Here is a 26464-nt window from a genome sequence, read left to right as displayed (position 1 = left end):
ATGGGTATTTTACTTGGTGAGTACTTATATTTAACAGAATATATTTAATCTAAGGGAATCCCCAATTATTTTTTTAAAAATCAGCCTTTCTCTCACCATCTGGCCTTAGCGACCTAAAAAAACTTATAGCCAGTGCCTTGTTCTTGGGGAGAGAATGTCATTGTAACGCAGTGTTGCCCTGGGGGTGTGCAGACAGTGCACTTGGAGCACAGAGACAAGAGCCTTAGTCCTCTTGCAGCCTTGAGAAGGATTCCTGGAGAGGAATGAGATCTTAGAGGAACTGTGAGAGTGTGTGAGTGTGACCTGACATAGAAATGTGGAAGGCTCCCCAGGTAGAGGGACAAGCAGGTGTCGTGGGCCTCCATCCCTAGAGCTGTCACTGCATGGAGGTGAAATGCTTGGCAGTCAGTTGGCTACCTCCATGGCTCAGGGACCCTGTCCCTCCCAGACAGTCGGAAGAAAACAAGAACAGTGACAAACCATGTAGATATATTATCATCTGGGAGAGCAGAGAGGAGAGCTTTCCCCAGCTATGCATGCATCCATCAGAAATTCTAATAGCGTTTTTTGGATGACCATCCTTCCATATCACTCTCAGCCTTTGAATTCTTATCATTTATCAGTATGATGGATCCCTCAAGTTTATTGAGGAGAAGCAAATGATTGATCATCACTGATGTAGTTGATAGGAATCCACTAGGTATTTAAGTGATTAGGATTGTGATTTAAAAATACAGTTCACCTGGGTACAGTTTGGTGGGTGAATTTAAAAGGGGAGGACAAGACTGAGGAAGGCCTCTGTGTAGGAGGCTCATGCCTGGATATGGTCATAGGGACGTGGTGGAGGGCAAACAGTTAACTTCTTAGGAAGTAAAATGGACAGGAGCGCCTGGTTTGGTGTGCTGGTAGAGGGGTGAGAAGAAATGGTGCATGACCCCCCAGGTTCTGGGTTGAAGTAACCCAGAGGTGAGGTCATTAACTGCAGTTTGAGTAGAGAAGACAGTAGTAGTAGTAGTAGCAGCAGCAGCAGCAGTATTAGTATTTATCATTTTAGATTAGTATCTCTCTCTCTTTTTTGGCTGTGCCTGTGGCTTGTGGAAGTTCCTGGGCCAGGGATCAAACCCATACAACAGTAGCAACCGGAACTGCTGCAGTGACAATGCAGGATCCTTAAACCACTGTGCTGCAAGAGAACTCTGATTGGTATCTCTTTTTCAGTGCTTTTGTGTTTCTTAGGTGGGATTTTCCAGATACCACAGCCTGAGGCAAAGCTAACCTAATGGATGGCAGAATTGGGCATTGCAGTCCCAGGGCAGCAGGAGTTGGGGGGAAGGAGAAGTGAGGTAGGGAGGGAGAAAAGCAGATGCAAGGTGGTGTGTTACTGATCTGGCCACAGAGTCTTCAGGTGGGTTGTCCTCTAGTCAGGCTTTGAGGTACTGCATGGGCCTGGTGGCCAGTCAGGGATGGAAGGCAGGGACATCCTTAGTCTCCTGTGTCTCCCAGTTGAGAATTCACCCTGAGAAGCATTGTTTGGCCTTCACTATTGGATTAGGTGAAAGAGCCACTCTGGAAAGCTGGAGGGAAGCAGATTCCATGCTCCCCAGTGTGGTGAGTAATATGATCTGAGAAGCGGTTGGAGGAGGTGGCCCCTTTGTGGGTTGTGTAGGGTCACCTTTGGGCAGACAGCTGAGGTCCAGGGATGTAGGGAGGCCCAGGTGGCAGGTGTGCACAGTGACTAGAGAGAGGCTCATAAACAAGGTTAAATCACTTCCTAACTTTTCTCAACCCGTTCTCATCTCCTAGTTTCCCATTTATAGTTGGAAAGAGTCATATAATGCTCTGATTTTTATTATACTGTTTTAATTTAGTACTGCTCAAGTGTTAATTCTGGATGAAATTCATATTCCTCTAGTTTCTATGAATCTGTTGCCTCCATTCACATAATTTCTAGACTATGGATTTTTTTTAACCTTTTTTTCTTTTTTTTTGCTTTTTAGGGTCGCTCCTGTGGCATATGAAAGTTCTCAAGCTAGGGGACAAATCGGAGCTGCAGCTGCTGGCCACAGCCACAGCCATAGCAACATGGGATCCAAGCCATGTCTGTAGCCCACAGCACATCTCATTGCAATGTTGGATCCTTTATTCACTGAGCAAGGCCAGGGTTCAGACCTGCATCCTTATGGATACTAGTTGGGTTCTTAACCTGCTGAGCCACAATGAGAACTCCCTTTTTTACCTTTTTCTAATTGGCAGTTTATTTATTTAATTGGGGGTATTCAGATTTACAGCAAAGTAAATCAGTTTTATATATACATATATCTATTCTTTTTTCCTATGTAAGTTATTATAGAACACTGAGTAGGCCTCCCTGTGCTATACAGTAGGTTCTTTTAGTTATCTATTTTATATGTAGTAGTGTGCATGAGTTAATCCCATCCTCCCAATTTATCCCTCCCCCTCCACGGTTTCCCCTTTGGGAAGCCTAAATTTGATTTCAAAATCTTTTTTTTTTCTGTATAAATAATTTCTTTTGTATAGTTTTTATATTCCACATCTAAGTGATATCATATGATATTTAACTTTGTCTGGTGTACTTCATTTTATAAAATCTCCAGGTCCGTCCGTGTTGTTGCAAATGGCATTATTTTGTTCTCTTATGGCTGAGTAGTATTCCATTGTATATATATACCACATTTTTTTTATCCATTCCTCTGTCAGTGGACCTTTATGTTGTTTCCATGTCTTGGCTGTTGTGAATAGTGCTTCAGTGAACATTGGGGTGCACCTGTCTTTTTACATTATTCTTTTCTCCAGATATATGCCCAGGAGTGCAACTGCTGGGTCATATGGTAGTTCCATATTTAGTTTTTTAAGGAATAAGACCATAGGTTTAATATAATTATGTTCCTCTACTTATTCTTGTCTTAGTCTGTTCTGGATGCCAAAAAAAAAAAAGAAAAAGAAAAATCCACAGATTGGGGTGGCTTGTAAACAACAGAAATTTCTCACAGTTCTGGAACCCGCAAGTCTGAGATCAGGGTGCTAGCATGATAACATGGGCCTATAAACATCCTCCAGGTTGCAGATGGCTGACTTCTTGCTGTGTCCTTGCATGGCAGAAGGGGCAAGAGAGCGTTCTAAGACCTTTATTATCAGGGCACTAATCCCATTCATGAGTGCTTTGCCCTTATGATCTAATTATTTCCCTAAGGTCCCACCTCCTAATCACATTGGTCTATAAGGTTTTCAGAATAGGAATTTGGCCAGGACACAAACATCAGACCATAGCAACTCTCTGGCTCATTACTTAGAGAACAGAAAACTGCCCTGAGGGTTAGATCCTGCTGGGTACTTGAGTTCATCTGTTCCCTGAGTATTACTATGCTAATCTCTGTGGCTTGCTTCTCAAATACACACAATGCACCAAATTGTTTTAATAAAGAAGTGTGAAGGAAATGCTATAGAATAGACTGTGATTTCTCTTTTGTAAGGGTTTCACAAACAGAATAGAAGGAGGCTTTAGGTTATAAATGTGAGGACAGAATTTTTTTTCTCTCTTTTTTTTAAAATTGCTTTTTAGAGCCGCACCCGCAGCATATGAAAGTTCCCAGGCTAGGGGTGGAATTGGAGCTACAGCTGCCTGCCTACACCACAGCCAGAGCAACTGGGGGTCCAAGCTGTATCTGTGACCTACACCGTAGCTCACAGCAATGCCAGATCCTTTAACCCACTGAGCGAGGTCGGGGATCAAACCTGCGTCTTCATGGATACTAGTTGGATTCGTTTCTGTTGCACCACAACAGGAACTCCAATGACAGAATTTTTTAAAATTAATGACTCACTGGATTTTATTGGGTGTGTACTCTTATGTCAGATCTTCACTGGGTTTAAGGATATACTGCTGAGCAAAAAGTATGTCACATCTTTGCCTTCCTAGAGCTTGCTCTGAAGCTGGGTTAGGGGCAAGGGCAGGGCAGCCCTAGGCACAGGTATGGTCTAAGGATGCCATAAGCAACTGTAAAATGACTGCTGATGAAGTGTTATCACAGAGAACTACATGTTGAAATGAGACCATAGAATGGTTTTGGCCAGAGAAGACTCCCATAGTAAAGACTCCCCACTCACGAAGCAAATGGGGAGTGAGGAAACGTGAATAGTTAGCAAGATTCATTTAGCAAATATTTACCAGACATGACCTCTATGGCAGGCACAGTCATCAGTGTTGGGTATCAGTTGTGAATAACCCAGGCAAACATTCCTGCCTCATGAGACTTGGTAATTTGCATCATGATAATAGTAGATGAGAAGTGGCCTGATAGGAAGAATATTTAGGAGTTGAAACTGACAGTTCTTAGGGGAAGGAATGTGTTATAGCTGAAGGGGGAAGCTGCCAAGGTGACTCTTAGGTTTCTGGCTTGTATAACCAATGGGAACTCTGGTGTGGGGTCACTTAATAAGGGGGAGGGGACCATTCCCCTAAATTTAATTTGGACATTTGGGGTTTGAGGTACCAAGTGCAGATGTTAAATGAGCAGTTGGGTATGTGAGCCTGGAAATCAGAAGTAAGGTTTGGGCCATTGAAATAAATTTGTCAGGTATCTGCATATAGGTAGTAACTGAAGGAATAGGTAGGGAGGAGATTGCTTATGGCATGAGAAGAGAAGAACTAAGTTTGAACCTTTTTTCTTTTTCTTTTGTTTTGGCTGTTCCTGTGGCATGTGAAAGTTCTGGGCCAGGGATGAAACCCACGCCACGGCAGTGACCCGCACCACAGTAGTGACAACACTGGACCCGTAACCCATTGAACTACCAGGGAACTCCTCTTTTTTTCTTTTTTATGTTTCTCAAAATCAGACTAAATTATTTTGCTTTTAATTAGCATGTGCATTTCAGCCTGAGTGCCCATGTACTCCCTTAGCTGTAAAAAAACAAAACAAAATGTGTTTTTACCCTTTGCTCTATGCAAGTAGTTTATAGGCTAAAAAAGGAGATATTCAAGCTTTCATGGTTATAGTTCCAGGCAGAGCTCTGATATAAGATACCAACTTCATTACCTAATAAGACTTGGCATTTCCTTGAATTGCCACACAGCTGTGGCAGATAAGTATCTGTGAACTCTCCAAAAAAAAGGCTGATAAAATTAAATTGGCTTGCATTTTCCCCAATAGTTGTTTCAAGGCAGGTAGAGATTCTCAGCAGAGCAACGACCTAAAGAATGTAAACCAAAGAATAAGAATTAGAAACAGGAGACAAAAAAAAGATGAACAAACCCCATCACCCATGGGGCTCATCATTTCTGTTGCTTTTTGTATTCCTAGAAGGGTTCCAAAAGGTTAATTTTCTATTAGCCACTTAAAAAAATACATTTTCCTAGTTTTTAATTCTAATTAATTTACTTTTCTATTAAATGCTGACATCTTGCCGCTTGGGTTTCAGTTTTAATTGTCATCAGAAGTCACTTAGAATAGTCTCCTCTGAAACAGAGCCCTTGCTGACATTTAGTTTAATTTTGCCTTGGTGATTGTGAGGAAAAGTAACATGAATGCAAATAAATCCTCCTGTTTAATAATCTAATTTTAAAAATGTCCATGGAAGAACTAAATGTTCCTTTGAGCATTCATGAGAAAAATTCTTTTTTTGTGGTGAATATTCTGGTTGGAATTAGAAACCTATTTGGAACGAAACAGTATTATAAATAGAACAAACATTGCCTATGGTTCATACTTAAAATGTACATACAGCATTTTTCCCTTTAACTTGATTGCATATAGGTTTTAAGTTAGATATACCTTGAAAATAAATGAAATTTTGATGCATTGATTGTTTTCTCTTCATAACAATGACTTCAAATAAGCCCTCTCCTACCCGGTCCACTCCACTTGGTTGTTAAATATTCTCTTGTGGTTAGTTTGTTCACAGCTTCCTTTTACTCCATGTACAGATAAACCAAAAAAGTACAATTTAGCCAAAAAAGGTAGACATTACTATAGTGATATAAATTTTAAAACAGGAGGCTCAATGAAGGTGATTGCTTTTTAAAAAGTGAAATTGAGCTGAAATTTGGGATACTTCTGAGGTGAAGTGCCTGCTTCTTTATTTCTGGTTCTACCTACCTCAGAGAGCTGAGGAGCAGACTCACAGTATATCTGCATCCATCCTGGTGTGTTCTTTGTCTGCCTGCTCTCCTTTTCTAATTAGAATCTCTAGACAAGTATCAAGGGCCTACTTTAGGCAAAGCATATGGATTTATGTTTGCTGCTGTATGGTCTCTTTCCTCTCTTAGTTTTCAGTTTTATTTTTTTCAGTTTTATTTCTTTCCTGAATGAGTGTAGAGATAGCGGTGGAGGGAGGAGGCCTTTGGGACCAAGTAAAATTCTTGGCTAAGAGTGTGGTGAGTATCAGAGAAGGATAGAGGGGTGATGCCTTTTCTCCTCCTCCTCCAGAATCACCTGTAGCCCAGAGTAAGAGAGAGATGGTCAGTAACCAGGACAAAAGCATTCCCTTCTCTTAGACATTTTCCTTTCTTTTAGATTTTTACTTTGCCTAAGACAAAAGCAGGCAGACTAAGGCAAATTTTTTCCTGTTTTTTTTTTTTTTTCTTTATATCAGTTACAAATTTGCTAGTACACTTGGGTTATCCCATTTGTCCTCTGGTGGTTTTCACTAGCAGCCAAATATGTGTTTACTTTGTTCCTTAAGACAGGAGAGTTCTAGAGCAGCCATTGTTTCAAAGTGGTGCTGCCTGTCCTTCCCAGCAGCCTGGTCTCAGTGGGCTAAAGGGCACCCTTTGGAGCATCCACGGTGAGTTAGAACCTGGGGTGCTGGGAGGGTTCTGTTGGGAACCCTGAGAAGACTGAGCTCAGGGCTTTTACTGGGCCCAGTTGTCAGGAGGATCCCAAAACTGGATGGCCTGCTTTTCTTCTCCATGGTTAAAGGGCGCTCTAAATGATTATTGGCCTTTTACCCTCACTAGCATAGACAGCTTTGTGTTAGGGCTGATAGGATATAAAGAAGATAGGCTGTAGCCTGTGTCCTGTGTTTTTTGTTGTTGTTTTTGTTTTGTTTTGTTTGTTTTTTTATAGGAAACAGTGAAGTTCAACAGAATAATAAAGATCAATATTGGTTGAATGTGAAAAAAATTTTTACAAAGCCAGAAGTAAATAAAGAAGATACATTTTGTACCCTTATTTTCATACTGTAGAAGAAATTCTCTTTGTCAGTTTGTTGTCTGTTCTTCCATCTGTTTGTCTGAACATATACATATACACATACACAGGTGTACTCACATCTACATACTTACACAACAATGGAACTATGTTATATTTCATTCTGCAGGTTAATTTTTTTTACTCAGTGTAAGAAGAATATTCTCTGGTTCTACCTGCCTCATCAGAGAACTCAAGAGTAGACTCAGTATATTTGCATCCATCCTGGTGTGCTTTGTCTGCCATTATCATCATCTAATGATAGTCTGTAATCTATTCTATATTAGAGATTAATTTATTGTGTGTGATAGCTCAATGGTGTTCTTTCTCTAGCATGTGTGTACTCTAATTCATTTAACTATTATTTTATTAAGGATCATTTGGAAGGGGTCTAATTTTTCACTCTTAATAATGCTGTAATAAATATCCTTATCTACATTTTTTTGTTATTTGTATAATACCGAGTCCAGACAATGTTTAAATTGTTTATTTTATTTATTTATTTATTTTTTGTCTTTTTGCTATTTCTAGGGCCACTCCCGTGTGGCATATGGAGGTTCCCAGGCTAGGGGTCCAATCGGAGCTGTAGCCGCCGGCCTACGCCAGAGCCACAGCAACGCGGGATCTGAGCCGCGTCTGCAACCTACACCACAGCTCATGGCAATGCCGGATCGTTAACCCACTGAGCAAGGGCAGGGACCGAACCCACAACCTCATGGTTCCTAGTCGGATTCGTTAACCACTGCGCCACGACAGGAACTCCAAATTGTTTATTTTTAATGTTGAAAAATACTTCCTGGTTAACTTCAGAAAGTTGAACTAGTTTATACTCCCACCAATGGTCTAGAGTAAATACCATGATTGCATAAAATAGTTGAAGTGTTGAAGAAAGATTATGGTTGTAATATGTTGTATTTTGATGGCACTTTGTAGTTTATAATCTACTTCCATCTATCTTATTTATTCTCGTAACTACCCTATGGTGTGGTTTTATGTCTGCGTTTGTAGGGATTGTATTGAATCTGTAGATTGTTTGGGGTAGTGTGGACATTTTAACAATATAAATTCTTCCATCCATGGCTACAGGTTGTCTTCCCGTTTATTTGTGTCTTCTTCAGTTTCTGTCATCAAAGGCTTATGATTCTCAGTGTACAGGTATTTCACCCCCTTGATTCAACATGATGTAGTTATAAATGGGATTGCCTTCTTAATCTGTCTTTCAGATAGTTTGTTAGTGTCTGGAAGCACAGTGACTTTTATTTATTTATTTATTGTCTTTTTTTTTTTTTTGCCATTTCTTGGGCCACTCCCGTGGCATATGGAGGTTCCCAGGCTAGGGGTCCAATCGGAGCTGTAGCTGCCGGCCTACGCCAGAGCCACAGCAATGCAGGATCCGAGCCACGTCTGCAACCTACACCACAGCCCATGGCAACGCTGGATCGTTAACCCACTGAGCAAGGGCAGGGATCGAACCCGCAACCTCATGGTTCCTAGTCGGATTTGTTAACCTCTGCGCCATGACGGGAACTGCTACATCTGACTTTTTTATGTTGGTTAGGTATCCTGTAACTTTACTGAACTTATTTATTGATTCTAATAAACTAAGTCTTTAGAATTTTCTGTCTAAAATTGCGTCATCTGTAAACATAGGTAGTTTTACTTCTTTCTTTCCAATTTGGATGCCCTTTTTTTTTTTCTTGCTTATTTGCTATGGCTAGGGCTTACAATCTATGTTGAATAGAAGTGGTGAGAGTGGGCATGTTTGTCTTGTTCCAGATTTTAGTGGGAGGCTTTCGACTTCTCACCATTGAGTATTATATTGGCTGTGGGTTTGTCGTAAATAGCTTTTATTATGTTGGGATATGTTCCCTCTTTACCCATTTTGTTAAGAGTTTATATTATGAATGGACATTGAATTTTATCAAGTCCTTTTTCTGAAGCTATCGAGATGATCATGTGGTTTTTGTCTTTTCTTTTGTTGATGTGGTATGTCACATTGATTGATCTGAGTATATTAAACTATCCTAGTGACCCCGGGATGAATCCAGCGTGGTCATGTTGTATGGTCATTTTTATGTGTTGTCAGATTTGGTTTCGTGACATTTTGTTGAGAATTTTTGCATGTTATTCATCTAAGGTATTGGCCTGTGGTTTTCTTTTTTGGTGGTATCTTTGTTTGGTATCAGGGTGATGGTGGCTTCATAGAATCTAACTAAATATCTTGATATGTTTCTAAGTACTTAAAAACAAAAATTACTGATTTTTTTTTATTTTTGAATTTTCACTGCTTTTATTCCTAAAGTGTAACTACAGAGGTAGAAATTTTTAGCTTTCTGATTATTTTCTCTGATACATACAGGATATTATGTGAAAGAAAGGAAGCATATATACTAAACACATTGATCTTATGATTGACAGTTTGATTTTATAAAATTGTCCAGGATATGAGTGTATTCCAGTAAGAACAGAATGTTTCATGATGGAAGTAGTCCATGTAATCAGCCTGCCACCAGATGGCTGGGTAGTGCCCCAGGGAATGATACCATAGTCAGTAAGTCAAGTTTTGGTCTCTGTGTTCTCAGATTGAGCACTCAGTGGCTATAGCCAGATTGGTTTTGGTGAGTGGAAATCCATATTGCTTAGCTCATGTACAATCTCAAACTCTACCTACATGCCACTTTGTATATCATCCCTTTGTAGAAGAGTAAGAGTAGAGAAAAAGGTTGACCTCTGTAGAATGGGTCATCTTATCTACTGGATTATTTAGCTCCTTATCTTTGAGGTTAACTGTTTTGTAAAGTTGCTATCCCTGAATGAGTATAGATCTGTACATTTAGCATATCTCTTTCAAAATGAACAACCAGGTACAGCCAGCCTTCTGTATCTGTTGGTTCCACATCCACAGATTCAACCAAATGCCAATTGAAAATATTTGAAAAAAATACCCAGTATTTTCCAAAAAGCAGAACTTGAGTTTGCTGTACACTAGCAACTATTTACATAGCACTTACATTGTGTTAAAAACTACTTATGTAGAACTTACATTGTATTAGCTGTTATAAGTACTCTAGAGATGATTTAAGGTATACAGGAGGATATGTAGGTTATATGCAAGCCTTATGCCATTTGATATAAAGGACTTGAGCATCATTGGATTTTGATATCCATGGGAATCCTAGAACCAATCCCCTGGGGGTGCTGAAGAATGACTATATACTGTTCAAAGTTTTGTCCACTGGGAGGTCTTCCCTTTGTCGTGTCTCTAAGGGCTCCTGAGTGGGGCTGTTGTGTTACAACTCTTCACTTGTGGCACCAATATATTGTATAGAACCATTTCCAAATCATGCCTGGATTTTCTTTAGTCAGCTGGTCATAAGGAACTCCTCTTGGTGAGGCCACAGGTGAATTTTGAAGAGACGATCAGTGTAGCAAGATTAAGAGCTTTAGAAATATGAGCTGCTTGCTTATTAACTCTGCTCATAGGATCCCCCAGGCCTGATTTCATATATACCACTCTGTTTAAGGTTGAAGAACTCTGCGCACACCCAACTTGATGGCTTCGGAAGGTCAGATAACCCCAAGTTCATGTGGCATGCTCTCTGCCTTTTCCCCAAAATCTTGGAGGTCTCTGTTCACCTATAAAGGTTGTGATTCACCTGTAGATTCACAAAGATGGCAGGTCTTCAAACTTTTGTAGTAATCTTTCCCCACCATTTGGGAAATCTGTGTTTTACCAAGTATAGAGTAGTTACTACCTATTGCTCAGGAAGCATGTAATGCAAAGCGTGGCATTCTGCAGAATGGAGAGGCAGTCAGGGTCCCTATGGACTATATTATAAGAGTATACTGGAGAGCTGATACAGCCCTGAGGTAGGATAGTAGGGTACCAGCTGGAGCCAAACTGCTCAGATTTCTTTGCTAACACATATGAAGAAAAAAAAAAATAATTTTCTCTCAGTAGCTGTGGACCACATGCCAGGGAATGTGTTGATTTTCTCCAGCAATGAAATCACATCTCACACAGAATCTGTACTCTGCAAGATCCATCTGTTTTCTGTAAGGCCAAATAGGCAAGTTGAATACAGATGTGTTAGGAATGATCACCTTCATCCTTTAAGTCCTTAATGGTGAGCCTAATCTTTGCAGACTCTATAGGAGCAAAGTGTTGCTTGTGGTTCTTTAGGTTCATGGGTAAAAGTAGTTTGCACTTGACCTTTCTTAGCATTATAGCCTTAACTCCACATTTCAGGGAGCTTATGAGGGAATCTGCCAGTTGCCAAGTGTGTCTGTACCAACTCTGCATTTCAGAACTGGGAAAATAATGATGGCATGAGTTCTGTGATGAGTGGGAGTTGGAACTGAGCCCAAACTCCATTAATCATTTGAGGTTTATAAGCCCCCACTCTGAATGGTGGAACACTACCATTTTTGGTGTTGAGAAATGAATATTAGTTCAGAGTTATATCCAGCAATCCTACAAATTGTGATTATTTCCCTTTCCTTAATGTATACCCTTATAATTTGTAACAGGTTTTAGGGGGAAAACTGGGAGGAAGATTTACAGTATAAATTTATGGCTGTGTAGCAAGGCCCTTTTTCAAGGGGTCCTGGCCTCCTTTGATTCAAAAAGTTCTAGGTCTTTGTTCTGGCTCAAGTGTGGGAATTGATTGAAGGGTTGTGTTTTTCTATTTTATAGCTTTGCTGCTTGTACAGATCAAGTAGGAGTTGGTAGATTTCTAACCATTTCTCTCTTAGAAACACCATGAACAAACATCAATGATCTCTGCATGCTAGACTATTCTGATTTCAGACATTGCTTGCTGCCCATTTTGGTAACCATGCCCTCCTCATCTCTGGTTAAGTACTGTCACTCAGCTCCTGCCACTCTGGGATACTGTCATCCCCATTCAATTTAGGAACCCATTTCTTGGATGGCAGCATTGCCTGTTGTCATTCCTGGTCTGCAGAGAATGGCTATTCTAGAGATTGTCAAGGATGTTAGAAGTACTTTCAACCAGTGTATCTCTCATAGACTTGGTAAAGGCATCCTACCAAGTGATGTAGTTATAGGTGGATGAGCAGGTCTTACATGATAAGTCCAGTTCAGCATTCCTATCTGCCAAAGTCTTTGAGTAGCTCCCTCTCTACCAGGGAGGTTATGGCATCTCAGTTTCATGTAGTGTAGGTTACTTTTGGGACCAGGCTTCTGTCAACAAACTGAACAAACTATTAGAAACATTTTTAGCCATTTAAGCTAACATAGAGAACACAGAATATCTGTTCAGTATGCCCATGTCAATAAATTTGGTCTGATCTAACATTCTGTTCCTTCTAATACCTGCTGACTCAATACCCTCAGCATCCATTTCCATACATATTGCCTGGTTTCTGTCTATATAAATTGGAAATACCATACATATATTTTGATGTAAATGCTGCTAATTTCTAGGTCACAATTTACACCTCACACTGGATTCTGCTGGGGCTTGATTCTGATCATAGGTCTGGAAACAAGAGAGGTGGTTGGGAGATCCCACTCTGGTGCGGCCGATTAATAATCCACCTGCAGTGGCTTGGGTCACTGCAGAGGTGCAGGTTAGATCCCTGGCCTGGTGCAGTGGGTTAAAGAATCTGGAGTTGCTACAGCTGCAGCATAGGTCACATCTGCAGCCTGGATATTTCAGTCTCTGGCCTGGGAATTTTCATATGCCCAGGGCAGCCATTAAAAAAAAAGAGAGAGAGAGAGAGGTAGTTGGGACAGTGGGACAGGGTCCTTAGGAGGGGCAAAAGTACCTTCCAGGATGCTGTCTTAGATGAGGCCCTGATTTATTCTTCAGGTAAAGAGAGACTAACCTCATTAGACAAGGGAGGAAAGGCTATTACTGCTGGCAAAGACTGCAGTATGAGGTCCTCAGCCTTAGCTTCATTGAAATCCCCATATATCCCTCATCCCAAATTTCAGGCTCTTGCTTCTTCCCACTCATACCCTAATTTTAACAGAAGAGACTCTATAAGATTGGGAATTCAATTTGCATTGTAATATTACCCCCATATAATTACACTTTGATTTAGTTTTGAGAAATCCCATCTCTGGGGCAATAGGAGGTAAAAGTTTTCTTTCACTGTGGTTAAAGAAGCTTTCTGGTTCTTCATCTAATCCTTGAGCTTGGAATTAATTAATTAATTAATTAATTAATTGTCTTTTTTGGGCCACACCCATGGCATATAGAGGTTCCCAGGCTAGGGGTCAAATCGGAGCTGTAGCCGCTGGCCTACGCCCCAGCAACGCCAGAATTGAGCTGTGTCTGTGACCTACACCACAGCTCATGGCAACGCCAGATCCTTGACCTGCTGAGCGAGGCCAGGGATTGAATCCGCAACCTCATTGTTCCTAGATGGATTCATTTCCACTGCTCCATGTCGGGAACTCCTTGATCTTGGAATTTAAAGGTCTCAATTTAATTTTTTCTTTCCTCCAGAAATTCACATTTTGGGCCCCACCCCAGACTACGGACTCAGAGACTGAGGCAGTGGGTGAGGCCCAGCAGTCTGTAGTTTAACAGATGCTCCGTGGGATTCTTATGTCCCTTCAACTTTGAGAACCACTGAAGGGGAACAACACCTTCAGAATTCTCAGAGAAAATGGTTTGTAACTGAGAATTCTAAACCAAGGCAATTAATTCAGACAAAATAAAGACTTGTTCAAGCATTCAGGGACTGAAAATTTACCTGCTTTCTCTTCCTTCAAAAGCAGTTGGTTCCTGGAGAAGAAGGAAGTACTTGAAGGAAGAAATGAAGTAGAAGACAAAGGACATAGGAAATATGGAAACCGAGAGCTGAAGCAGAAAGGAGGATTTCCAATATGGTAGTAAAGGGGACGTTCCCACTGGCTTCTGTATGACAGACCCAGTATCACATCAGGGAGGGACATGAGGCCAAAGGAATGACTCCATGATAAAAATGTAGTTGATAAATCTGACCTTCCAAAATATATTACTTCTAGGTATAAAATCTTCTTGGTAGAGCAGGTTAAAAAAAAAAGTTGATAGTTACTTAAAAAATTGAAAATAAAAAGGAAGTAAATGATTCTAGGAAATCCAAAATTGATATAAGAAAGGAAAACATTCTTTTGGCTTATCAGTAAATATACTATCTGCATAAATACATTGACATAAACACTAACTTCTACTGTAATTCAACATTTTCAAATAAAGATTTAGTTGTATAAAGAGATAAGTTGGGAGACGCTATGGCAGCTGAACCCTTACCTATTCTAATAGGAAATCAGAAGTTAATTTTTTTGTTGTTGTTTTCTTGTCTTTCCCAGGCTATGGGTTGAATTGGAGCTTGTAGCTGCCGGCCTATGCTAGAGGCACAGCAATGCTGGATCCCAGCCACATTTGCAACCTACACCACAGCTCACAGCAATGCCAGATCCTTAACCCACTGAGCAAGGCCAGGGATCGAACCCGCAGCCTCATGGTTCCTAGTTGGATTTGTTTCCACTGCACCACGATGGGAACTCCAAATCAGAAGTTAATTTAAATATGTAATACTGACAGATCAAAAAGTAGCAATTTATTTACCCTATTTAGTTATATAAAGAGTAAGTACTTTAGAAAAAAACCTTTAAAATAGTTAAAAATGACTACCTCTAAAAACAAATGGAATGGTGAAGGGTAGTTCAGGATTCGACTGTTATTTTAAGACTCATTTGGTGATTTTTTTTTCAAAAAAATTATGTGCATATAACAAATAAATGTTAAAATGAGTATAAAGAAATTTTTTGATCTGGCTGAATATAATACAAGTAAATTTAAGTTACGACATGGGTACTGGGCTGTGTGCAAAGCATAGTAGTCCCAGAGGATGATGAGATTTATAAAATTAATCTCTGCCTTCTAGGAGAATATACTATTTTCAGAGAATGAAATAAATATCTAAAGCGCTGGAATAGTGGATAACACTAAAAGACAAAGACCAAGAGAATACTATAAGCTCCACTGCCCATTCCAGCCTCTGAAACCCCAGTAATCGTGACATTCTGGCATACCCCAAACATCAAACACTTACTTTTATCATTAATCTGATTGTCCCAATGTTGTTTTTGTAGATGCTGTAAGATGAGAGAAAGAATCATAAATTCAATCACTTTGCCATGTGTAAGTTTTACATGTGCACATCCATGTGAGGTATGTGTATATAAGTATATATGTATGAATATATACACATGTATACACCTTCATGTGTAATTTTAATTTTTCCTTACTTGGAATATGTAGTAAGAGTTTCCGACAAATGGCGAATAAAGACTAGCCTAGATTAAACATTAGTACCCTTAAGCAAATACCAAGTTAATTTTCCACTCTTCTCATGTTGCTACTGTCCCTTTTCCTCTGGAAATACAAATTTTATTTTTCTGTTTTGGCCGCCCCTTGGCTTATGGAGCCAGGGATCAGATCCAAGCCACAGTTGCATCCTATGCCACAGCTGCAGCAATGCCAGAGCCTTTAACCCACTCTGCCAGGCTGGAGATTGAACCTATGTTCTGGTGCTGAAGAGACACTGCCCATCCCATTGCACCACACTGGGAACTCCTGGAAATACAAATTTTAACTATATAGCGTTTATTTGGTCTTCTATAAAATTCAAAGAAACTTGAGGTCATTTTGGTATTTGATGAGAAGCCCTAAGAGGAAAGACTCTTTCAACATAGTTACAAGGAGCATTCAGAAGCCCTGCTTTGGTTATTACACTTCGCAGTGAGAAAAGGAAGGCCAGAGGATGTTTACATCCTGGTAGCCAGGAGTACAATGAATGGAGAGCATGCATAGATAGGTACAGCGGCAAAAGGAATTGCTAAATTCATGTGTGCTATGTTTCCTGATTTTAGAAATTCAAGTTCTTTTCTTTGATGTTTGCCTTTAAAATTGTTTTTGTCTAATTTTTCATAGACTGTATATTTGGGAAATTCGCCATTTATATTTAATGGGCACTAGAAAGCTGATTGGAAGCTCCGTGTGGGGGAGTTGGGCTTGATAGTGGATGGGCTTCACTATACAGGGTGACTGGCCATGAAGCTGGCATTTTTCTTGGCACATCATCAAATGTTAGTATCTAGAATTTTTTTCTCCTAGGCCTTGTTAGTTATTGGAAACGATGAGTCCTTCAGTACTGCATGTAGCATATGCCTGGCTGCTGGCCATTAGGAACAGGGTGGCAAAGAGGGCTGGGTTCTCATGCTGAGTGTGTAGACATTCACCCAGTCCTGCTGTGTTCAGCCTTGCACTGATACGCTATAAGGTTTGGTGCTTATCAGGTTCAGTTGTGCCAGAGACTTGGGCTACTGGCATGGGGATGTGTGCTTTCATGTGGTTACCCAAGCCTGGAGTGGGGTTCCAGTGGCTCTGTGTATAGATTTTTCAGTCAGTTTTCCAGTTTTCAGCCCCATCCACACTTGTTCTGCTAACTCCTAATCCAGAGCCTCTCTGGGGACCTGCAGAGTGTGTCAGCTTCTTCTGAGCATGTTTCTCTGAAAGTATTGAGGATGAAAAAATTCTCTGTTCTGCTCTGTTCAGTTGCTACACCACCATTTGCCTTTTGCCTTAAAACATTTATTTTAAAAAACCTCTTATCTATTGATGTATCTTTCATTCATACCTCTTGTCCTTTTGGGTTGTACATTTTGTTAAAAAAAATCATTTCAGCGTACTTTTGAGAGACAGAGTCGATGGTCTGTTTGTCCTGTTTAACAAGAAATCCTGGAAACATTTGTTTATCACTTTCTCTCCAGTGCCTGACACATAGTAGGCTCTGAAATAAATATTTGAAGTTTGAATAATTGAGTGAATTGAGTTAGAAGTTTTTACAATAATGGTAGAAAAATATTGTGAATGTATATGTACATATAACAACCTAAAAGGCATCTTTAAATTATGGTTTTGTTTTGGCTCCATTTGATCTTTTGTTTTTGCATTTCTCAACATGGTCAAGAAAACTAAATGCTTTTTTTGGGGGGCTGCACTCAGCATATGGAAGCTTTGGGGCCAGGGATTGAACACGCAGTGACAACACCAGATCCTCAACCCGCTGCACCACCAGGGAACTTCTAAACCCGGATATTTACTTGGTATAACTGTTTATTTTGGCTAAAGACACGCATTTGCCTAAGATGTACACTTATTTTTCTCTAGATTAGAATCATATTGAAGCTGATTTATGTAGTGAGCACATTCTTTATTCTTATTTGTATGTATATCTAAGTAGTTATAGAGACATATGATGATCATGATGTAAAGCTACCACTGCCCCTTTTCCCATTTTTTTTTTGTGGTTAATAAAGTTTGAGAGTCACTAGCTTAGTGGGGCATCTTATCCAGGTATATTTTGCTTCAAAGACCATATATGAGAATGAATAATACCCTGTAGAGACAAAGAAATTAAGCTATAAAAGTAGAATTATATAGTAAAATTAGTATTTTGAACAAACAGATGAGTGTTCTCCTTATTTATTAAGGTAGCCCTGCACAACCAAGAGAAGGTTATAGAGAGATGTGAGTATGGTAGACAGTCCACAATTTGGCTACAGTGCTGGATCTTGGGTCTTGTAAATGGGATGCTTCTATCCTCTCTACTACGGGATGTGAAGAAGTGAACTTTTGACATTTTTCCCTAAAATCAAGGGTTGATTATAGTTCAAATAATAAGAAAATTACAGCATTGTTTTAAATTTCTGTGCAGCCCCCACCCCCAATCTTTGGGATTTATTAAAGGAATCTACTCAGAAATCCAAAAAGAGTTCTTTCTAATTATAGAGACTAAAGTTACTTCTCCAATAAAGAAGGAAGAAGCCACATCACAAAAGAGGGTTAGGAACGTAGATTAAGAAAGTCCTTTATGGAAAACTCAAGGGTTATGAAAGTTGTTAAGAAGTTGAGCGTAAGGATAAGAGAAAAGTGATAAGAAACATTTTGGAACAAGGTAATGAAACATCTTTGTAAGTTTTCTAGAATGTATTTTTCACACCTGAATATTTTTCTAGTCATCTTCTTTAGCGTCCCCATCTTTATAACTTGGTTGACGTCTTCTGTCAAGTTGTTGACATACAGTGAGGTCTGTTGTAGGGAGAAGAAATTGAGAAGATAGAAGTACTTGAGTCGGAAAACAGGGATGGAAATGGGTGTACATGGGAAAGAAGAGAGAACATGAGCAGCAAAGAAAGCTTCAGAAACAGAAAAGAGGTCTTGAAAATATGACCAAGACGTCTTCCAGATAATTTTTCTTCTCTTCTTGAATAACTTTGACAGTAGTATTGTGGTGGGATTTCTGGGAAGAAACACAAAAATAATAGAAAGCCAGGAAACTGTTTCAGACCCTTCCTTGAAAATACCTAGTGCCTACTTGTGAGGACATTAAAGCAAAAGTGTGTGATTATCATATGTTAAAAAGGAAATTGATTTCCAGGTTCTTTGCCAACTAGTTTTGTGTTAATGTGAAAATGGATTATGAACTTGTACCAAAGATCTATCAAGAAAAGTATTAGTACTCTCAGGAGACCCAGAATTGCCAAAGCAATCCCGAGGAACAAAGACCAAGCAGGAGGCATAACTCTCCCAGACTTCAGGCAATATTACGAAGCCACAGTCATCAAGACAATGTGGTACTGGTACCAGAACAGACAGACAGACAGACCAATGGAACAGAATGGAGAACCCAGAAATAAACCCAGACACCTATGGTCAATTAATCTTTGACAAAGGAGGCAAGAACATAACATGGGAAAAACACAGTCTTTTCAGCAAGTATTGCTGGGAAACCTGGACAACTACATGCAAATCAATGAAACTAGAACACACCCTCATACCATGCACAAAAATAGACTCAAAATGGCTTAAAGACCCAAATACAAGACAAGACAAGATCAAACTCCTGGAAGAGAACATAGGCAAAATATTCTGTGACATCAATCTTACAAATGTTTTCTCAGGTTGGTCTCCCAAGGCAACAGAAATAAAAGCAAAAATAAACCAGAGGGACCTAATCAAACTGACAAACTTTTGCACAGCAAAGGAAACCAAAAAGAAAACAAAAAGACAACTTACAGAATGGGAGAAAATAGTTTCAAATGATGCAGTGGACAAGGACTTAATCTCTAGAATATACAAACAACTTATACAACTCAACAGCAAAAAAGCCCTCAACCCAATGGAAAATAGGGCAAAAGACCTTAATAGACATTTTTCCAAGAAAGATATTTAGATGGCCAACAAGCACATGAAAAAGTTATTTTCTCTGATTATTAGAGAAATGCAAATCAAAACTACCATGAGATACCACCTCACACCAGTCAGAATGGCCATCCTTAATAAGTCCACAAATAACAAGTGCTGGAGGGGGTGTGGAGAAAAGGGAACCCTCCTGCACTGTTGGTGGGAATGGAAGCTGGTACAACCACTACAGAGAACAGTATGAAGGTACCTTAGAAATCTATACATAGAAATACCATATGACTCAGCAATCCCACTCTTGGGCATATATCCTGACAAAACTTTCCTTAAAAAAGACACATGCACCCACATGTTCATTGCAGCACTATTCACAATAGCCAAGATGTGGAAACAACCCAAATGTCCATCAACAGGTAATTGGATTCAGAAGATGTGGTATATTTACACAATGGAATACTACTCAGCCATAAAAAATAACGACACAATGCCATCTGCAGTAACATGGATGGAACTAGAGACTGTCATCCTGAGTGAAGTAAGTCAGAAAGAGACAGACAAATACCATATGCTATCATTTATATCTGGAATCTAATATACAGCACAGATGAACCTTTCTATAGAAAAGAAAATCATGGACTTGGAGAATAAACTTGTGGTTGCCAAGGGGTGGGGGAGGACTGTGATGGATTGGGAGCTTGGGGCTAATAAATGTAGACTATTTCCTTTGGAATCGATTAGCAATGAGATCCTGCTGTGTAGCAATGAGAACTATGTCTAGTTACTTAATGATGGAGCATGATAATGGGAGAAGAAATATCTATACATGTATGTGTAACTGGGTCACCATGCTGTACAGCAGGAAAAAAATTGTATTGGGTAAATAACAGTTAAAAAATATCTGTGGTAATAGTGACACTGGAAAGGCTATGCTGTTCCTGGAAATTTAAAAGGGAAATTAACCATAAGGTTATAATTTTTGCCTTTGAGGCAGTAATACATTTTTATTCTTTTTACCTTCACTTTATATATGAATATCATGAAGTGTCCATTATGGTTGACTAAAAATAAAACATAGAACAACATCTTAGTGCTGACTTACATATTTTTAAAGGATTTAAAAAAAAGCAAAACTGGTCCTTTGTGATGAAAGGTAAGAAGTCAGATGTTATTTAGAAAACTCATTCCGCTTACTGTTTGTGTTTTGGACTTGTTTTCAGGCAGAAGGACACGTGTGGAAGATGGAACTCTTTGTCCGTTTTCCAGAGTGTGTGTCCATGCCCATCAGTGACACGTGATACTGCTGCTCTGTGCTGAAATGCTCGAAGAACACCTCCATCTCTGCTGGCACCTTCCATCCTGCTGAAACCATGGTCTTCTCTGCAGTGTTGACTGCGTCCCATACTGGGGCATCCAACACAACATTCGTAGTTTATGAAAACACCTACATGAATATTACGGTCCCACCACCATTCCAGCATCCTGGCATTGGTCCACTGCTGAAATACAGTTTTGAAACCATGGCTCCCACTGGAATGAGTTCCTTGACAGTGAATAGCACCGCTGTGCCCCCAACACCAGCAGTCTTTAAGAGTCTAAATTTGCCTCTCCAGATCATCCTTTCTGCTCTAATGATATTTATTCTGTTTGTGTCTTTTCTTGGGAACTTGGTTGTTTGCCTCATGGTTTACCAAAAAGCTGCCATGCGATCTGCCATTAACATCCTCCTGGCCAGCCTGGCTTTTGCAGACATGTTGCTTGCAGTGCTAAACATGCCCTTTGCCTTGGTCACTATCCTTACTACCAGATGGATTTTTGGCAGATTCTTTTGTAGGGTATCTGCTATGTTTTTCTGGATGTTTGTGATAGAGGGAGTAGCCATCCTGCTCATCATTAGCATTGATAGGTTTCTTATTATAGTCCAGAGGCAGGATAAGCTAAATCCATACAGGGCTAAGGTTCTCATCGCAGTTTCTTGGGTATTTTCCTTTTGTGTAGCTTTTCCTTTGGCAGTAGGAAACCCTGACCTGCAGATACCTTCCCGCGCCCCCCAGTGCGTGTTTGGGTACACAACCGACCCGGGTTACCAGGCTTATGTAATTTTGATTTCTCTCATTTCTTTCTTCCTACCCTTCCTGGTGATACTGTATTCCTTTATGGGCATACTCAATACTCTTCGGCACAATGCCTTGAGGATCCATAGTTACCCTGAAGGCATATGCCTCAGCCAGGCCAGCAAACTGGGTCTCATGAGTCTCCAGAGGCCCTTCCAGATGAGCATTGACATGGGCTTTAAAACGCGTGCCTTCACAACCATTTTGATTCTCTTTGCTGTCTTCATTGTCTGCTGGGCCCCATTCACCACATACAGCCTTGTGGCCACGTTCAGCAAGCACTTTTACTATCAGCACAACTTTTTTGAGATTAGCACCTGGCTACTCTGGCTCTGCTACCTCAAGTCTGCATTGAACCCGCTGATTTACTACTGGAGGATTAAGAAATTCCACGATGCCTGCCTGGACATGATGCCCAAGTCCTTCAAGTTTTTGCCGCGGCTCCCTGGTCACACAAGGCGGCGGATACGCCCCAGTGCTGTCTATGTGTGTGGGGAACATCGGACGGTGGTGTGAATAGTGGAATTGCCTGACATTTGGGGTGATGGTGGTTCTTTATCTGACTTTGAATTTTCTTTCTCATGGCTTCTCCACTTAAACTATGTTGATTTTCATAGAGCGTGTGTGTGTGTGCGTGTGTGTGTGCCCACACATATGTGCGTGTGCATGCATATGCAGTGTAAAGAAAGAATGGTGATTAGTTACATACTGTTACCAAGGATATTCAAGGGGGAAGTGATCACAAGTGTTACCTCCAGGGTTCAAGAGAAATCCTTGATTTATGATGAGGTGATGGTTTTCTGTTCCTTTGATTGATTTTGTTTTTATAGCAGGAATCAGGATTGTGCTTTATTGAGCCTGCAGTTACCTTGGATTGTAGGTATTTTGTATGCTGCTGATATGCTGAGTTGAGTTTATTGGTTCTTTTTTTTTCTGGAAGACACTGCTGCTTTTTGCCATCACATTGGAGCCAAAAACCACATACATTTCAGTAGATAAATATTTAGTTTTACTAAAGAAAAATAATCCAAAGGGGTTAGTGACATTTTAAAGATCATTAATATTTACTTTGGTGCACTTTAAGAAATAATGTAAAAACATTCGGTTTTGTTTTTCAGAATTGTTTTTATACATGACATGTTGTGCTTTAGAAAATTGTATTATTTCTAGTAAGATAGTTTTTTTCAATGTTTTATCTGCATGTGCGGTTTTAAAGGAGAGAACATAAAAATGTGGAACTTTTCCTAAGCACTGTAGTGAATCTTTAAACCAGTAAGGCAAAGCTGAGGAGATGGAGCACCCTTGCAAGTTTAAATGGGATGCAGAGAGGCTGCGGCTGGTGTGGGCTGTAGTGATTCCTTTTACTCAAGGATTCTTTCTCTGAGTCCACCAGGGAGAAGGAGAACCAGTTATTAGACCTTACCATATGCCAGGCACTGTGCATCATTTTATCCTCACAGCACCCTGTGAAGCAGGTATTATTTCTTCCTTTTTTATAGGTGAAGAAGGCAAATCTCAGAGAGACTAAAACTCCACCTAAGTGGAGTTAGTGGTAGAGCTGAAATCTAAAAATCTGTCAGAGTCCTGAGACTAGTTCCACCGTACCACACAGACACCTCATTCAGGTTTGGATGTTTCACAGTCAAGAGGGAACTATATGTATCCTTTCTTTTTTTTTTTTTTAGGCTAAAAATTTGTTTTTAAAAGGAGTATCATTTTTTGTATTACCAAATGAAGTGTCAAACTATTGCAGAAAATCTGAAAAATAAAAAAGAAATCACCCATAACCACCTTTCAAAAGTGGAACTTAAAATCCTAGATCAGTAAGGTTATAAGGAAATAAGTGATGTTTTTGGTGTGCAAAACAAGTGACCATCATTGGGAGGTTCAATACAGCTCTATATAAGGCTTTGCCTTGTAGGTTTGGATGTTGCCAGTTGTCTAGCTATATTTCCCAGTGTTCTCAGTAGAACAGCATTTTTGATCAAGTGCTTGGCTGGAGCAGAGCTGGTGTTTATGAACATGCTTAGAGATGTGTCTCTTACGAAGAGGTGAAGATACAGCTCTGCACCTAGAGCGAGTTTTCATTTAAGGCAAGTCTGGAGTTTCAGATTCTTTTTCTCTCAATGAAGATCTGCCCCTTCTCCAGCTCAGGTGCATCCAGGGCCCTTGGTGAACTTCTCTTATCAACCCCTGGAACACTTTATAAAACAGTCCACAGGGATGTGGCTTCAGACTGAGGCCATAAGTGCTGGAAGTGTAGCCTTTTGACTACATCATAGGCTTTATAAATAGGCTCATTAACCATGAACACTTCTTGGATTTATAGCATCTTTTCAGAGTTTTAGTGCTTTGTGACCAGCGGGAAAAGAGCCTTGGTTTCTTCAGTTATACAACCAGAGTTGAACTTAGATGAATCTTTAAGGTCTTATCCAGCTCTAATGTGATAATAGAGATTGTTAAAGAGCCCAGTTGATGTCAGCATCAATATTTGGTCTCCAGTATTATTTCTTTACATTTTACTTCATTAGATGTTTCTTAACGTTGAATGTCTGAGGAGCACATGGCACCATATCAGAAATTAGGACTTTGGAAGATGGGCGTCATCATGAGAGACCTGGGAAATCCTGCTCTTGAGGCAATTGCCGTGGTATTGGAACTCATTTTCCAGTTAACTTCTCTTAATGGGATTATTCATATTATGATGATGGACATGTTGCTTTGGGATCATCTTCTGATGATAGTCACCTACCTCTTTGGTTTCTAATGTATATTATTCACAGGTAAAATTGCTTTTCTCCATAGGGATCTTAGAGAACATAAACACTGTAGTAGATAGTAGTAGTACATTGAAGTGTATCATGCAATATAAACTAGATTTCAAGCAGATGTTAGTAAGTATATTTGAAATTAGACTTTCTCTGAGGAAAGTCAACATGATCTGTTCTCATCTTATCTATTTGCAGTAGGTCTTGAGATTCCTTTTATGGTTGGAGTTGAAACTGAGCTTTGTTTTCTTTGTCTGATTTTTTTATGAACAATCCTTAGGTACTTTCGTGCTCCCTGGTAGGCATTGTGCATCGTTTGGTGAGAGTTCTGCTAAGAGGCTAGGTGTTTGTGAAAGACCATGAGAGGGCCTTTGTGAGAAATCACCAACGCTGAACAGCAGTTCTCTTTACACTGGATCATCTCGATCAGAGGATGGTTTACAAACCATTTTGAACATTTTTATTATGTATACATTTTGAAAGCTTTAAAAAAAAAAAGTACTGTGGTGTACCTTTGAAAAATTTAGGTGCAGAATCATATGTTGCCTATTCTCCTATATTTTCTTGAGGGGAAAAATAATACCACCACTGGTTGTCACTGCTGGCTGACATAATCAGAAATGTTTTTGTTTTTCCTTCTGGCTAATGAGTAAGAAGCATGAAAGAGGTAATAAACTATTTGTGTTCAAAAGAAATCCCCAATAGTCTGGAAAGGTGATCTTCAGACTTTCATGTGAATTTGTGTTCCAGTGTTCCCAGGTGGGGTTGTAAACAGTACAGACCCCCAGCACCCTGAGAGGGTCTGAGATTGGGGCCAGGAATGCACACTTTTGTTTGGTTCAGAATTCAGCCTGATTCTGATCCACATGGTCTCTGGGCCAAACTTCAAGAAACACTCCTGTGGAAAATACATCCACTTAAATATTGTCCGTTTTATCCAAAAAATATTTGTTTTGTGTTGGAAGTCATTATCTCCGAGTGCATGGATAATCCACATTGAGAGGAAAATCTGTGTATCATTGTGCCTAATTCGCTGCCACTTGTGTTAGTGCTGGATCGAGCCAGTGTCAGCTTCAGTGTCTTTCAACTGACAAAATTTTGGCAAACCAAACAGTAGAGCAAAAAAAAGGTGACTTAATATATGAAAGTCATGACTTTTGGGATTTTGATTCCTCTAATATTTTCCTTTCTCATAGAGAGGTGTCTTTATTGTATGTAACCTCTGGAAGAGTATGAGGGGAATGTAAAGATTCATGTAATTCCTGTTGCCTTGCTTATGCCAGTTGTGTTCAATGGAAGCATGGAGAAAATAAAATAACCATTTTAATCTATGTATTTCAGATGCTGACAAGGATATTTAACTTAATCTTGATCTTTGCTTTTGTTTACATGAAAATATTTATGTATATATCACAGAAAAAAATGTTCACTTGCTTGACATTTGATTCTTCCATAATTTTAAGTTTACAGGACTGTTCAATTCAAATTTATTTTCACAACCACTATCTTCATTGAAAATTCAATTTTTATAATAATAAATGAAGACATCAAAGCACATGTTTGTTATTACAAGTAAATGGTAATACATTTCTTATATATTGGTACTAGTCCTTTGTAATTAAAATGAATTTATTTTACAATAGCTCCTAACATATATAAAAATTACTCTGCATTTGGGTTGTAGTATTCAAACATCAAAAAGTATGATTATTTGTGGATATTCTGATTACAACCAGGTAAGAGCTCCCAATAAGATAATGAATAAATGCCTAACATTTCTGAAAGTGGGTTTTTTTTTTTTTTTAAAGGACTGTTTCATTTATCTTAGAAATATTTGTCAGGAATAGTACTTTCTGTTAAATTAAAAATCTGAGTATAGTTTCAAATCCTACTTCCTTTGGGTTTTTATTTTCTAATTAGGTTTCAAAGCCAGTATATGTATAACTATATTCTTTTTTTTTTTTTTTTTTTGCCATTTCTTGCGCCGCTCCCACGGCATATGGAGGTTCCCAGGCTAGGGGTCGAATCGGAGCTGTAGCTGCCAGCCTACGCCAGAGCCACAGCAACGCGGGATCCGAGACGCGTCTGCAACCTACACCACAGCTCACAGCAACGCCGGATCGTTAACCCACTGAGCAAGGGCAGGGATCGAA

The 26464-nt window shown here is 39.6% G+C and overlaps 1 protein-coding gene across 1 annotated transcript in view; it reads left to right on the top strand.

The window, feature by feature from the left end:
* The window catches only part of GPR63 (G protein-coupled receptor 63), a 58403-nt gene extending 35826 nt beyond the window's left edge, over positions 1-22577 (top strand). Inside the window, exon 2 of the mRNA XM_047769356.1 lies at positions 20650-22577. Coding sequence (XP_047625312.1) covers positions 20800-22059 — 1260 coding nt within the window. The 5' untranslated portion in view covers positions 20650-20799 and the 3' untranslated portion in view covers positions 22060-22577. The remainder of the gene's footprint in view (positions 1-20649) is intronic.
* Positions 22578-26464: the final 3887 nt, after the last annotated feature.

The sequence above is a fragment of the Phacochoerus africanus genome, chromosome 2, assembly GCF_016906955.1.
Source record: "Phacochoerus africanus isolate WHEZ1 chromosome 2, ROS_Pafr_v1, whole genome shotgun sequence".
NCBI classification, from domain to species: Eukaryota; Metazoa; Chordata; class Mammalia; order Artiodactyla; family Suidae; genus Phacochoerus; species Phacochoerus africanus.
This window is presented reverse-complemented; position numbering and strand designations above follow the sequence as displayed.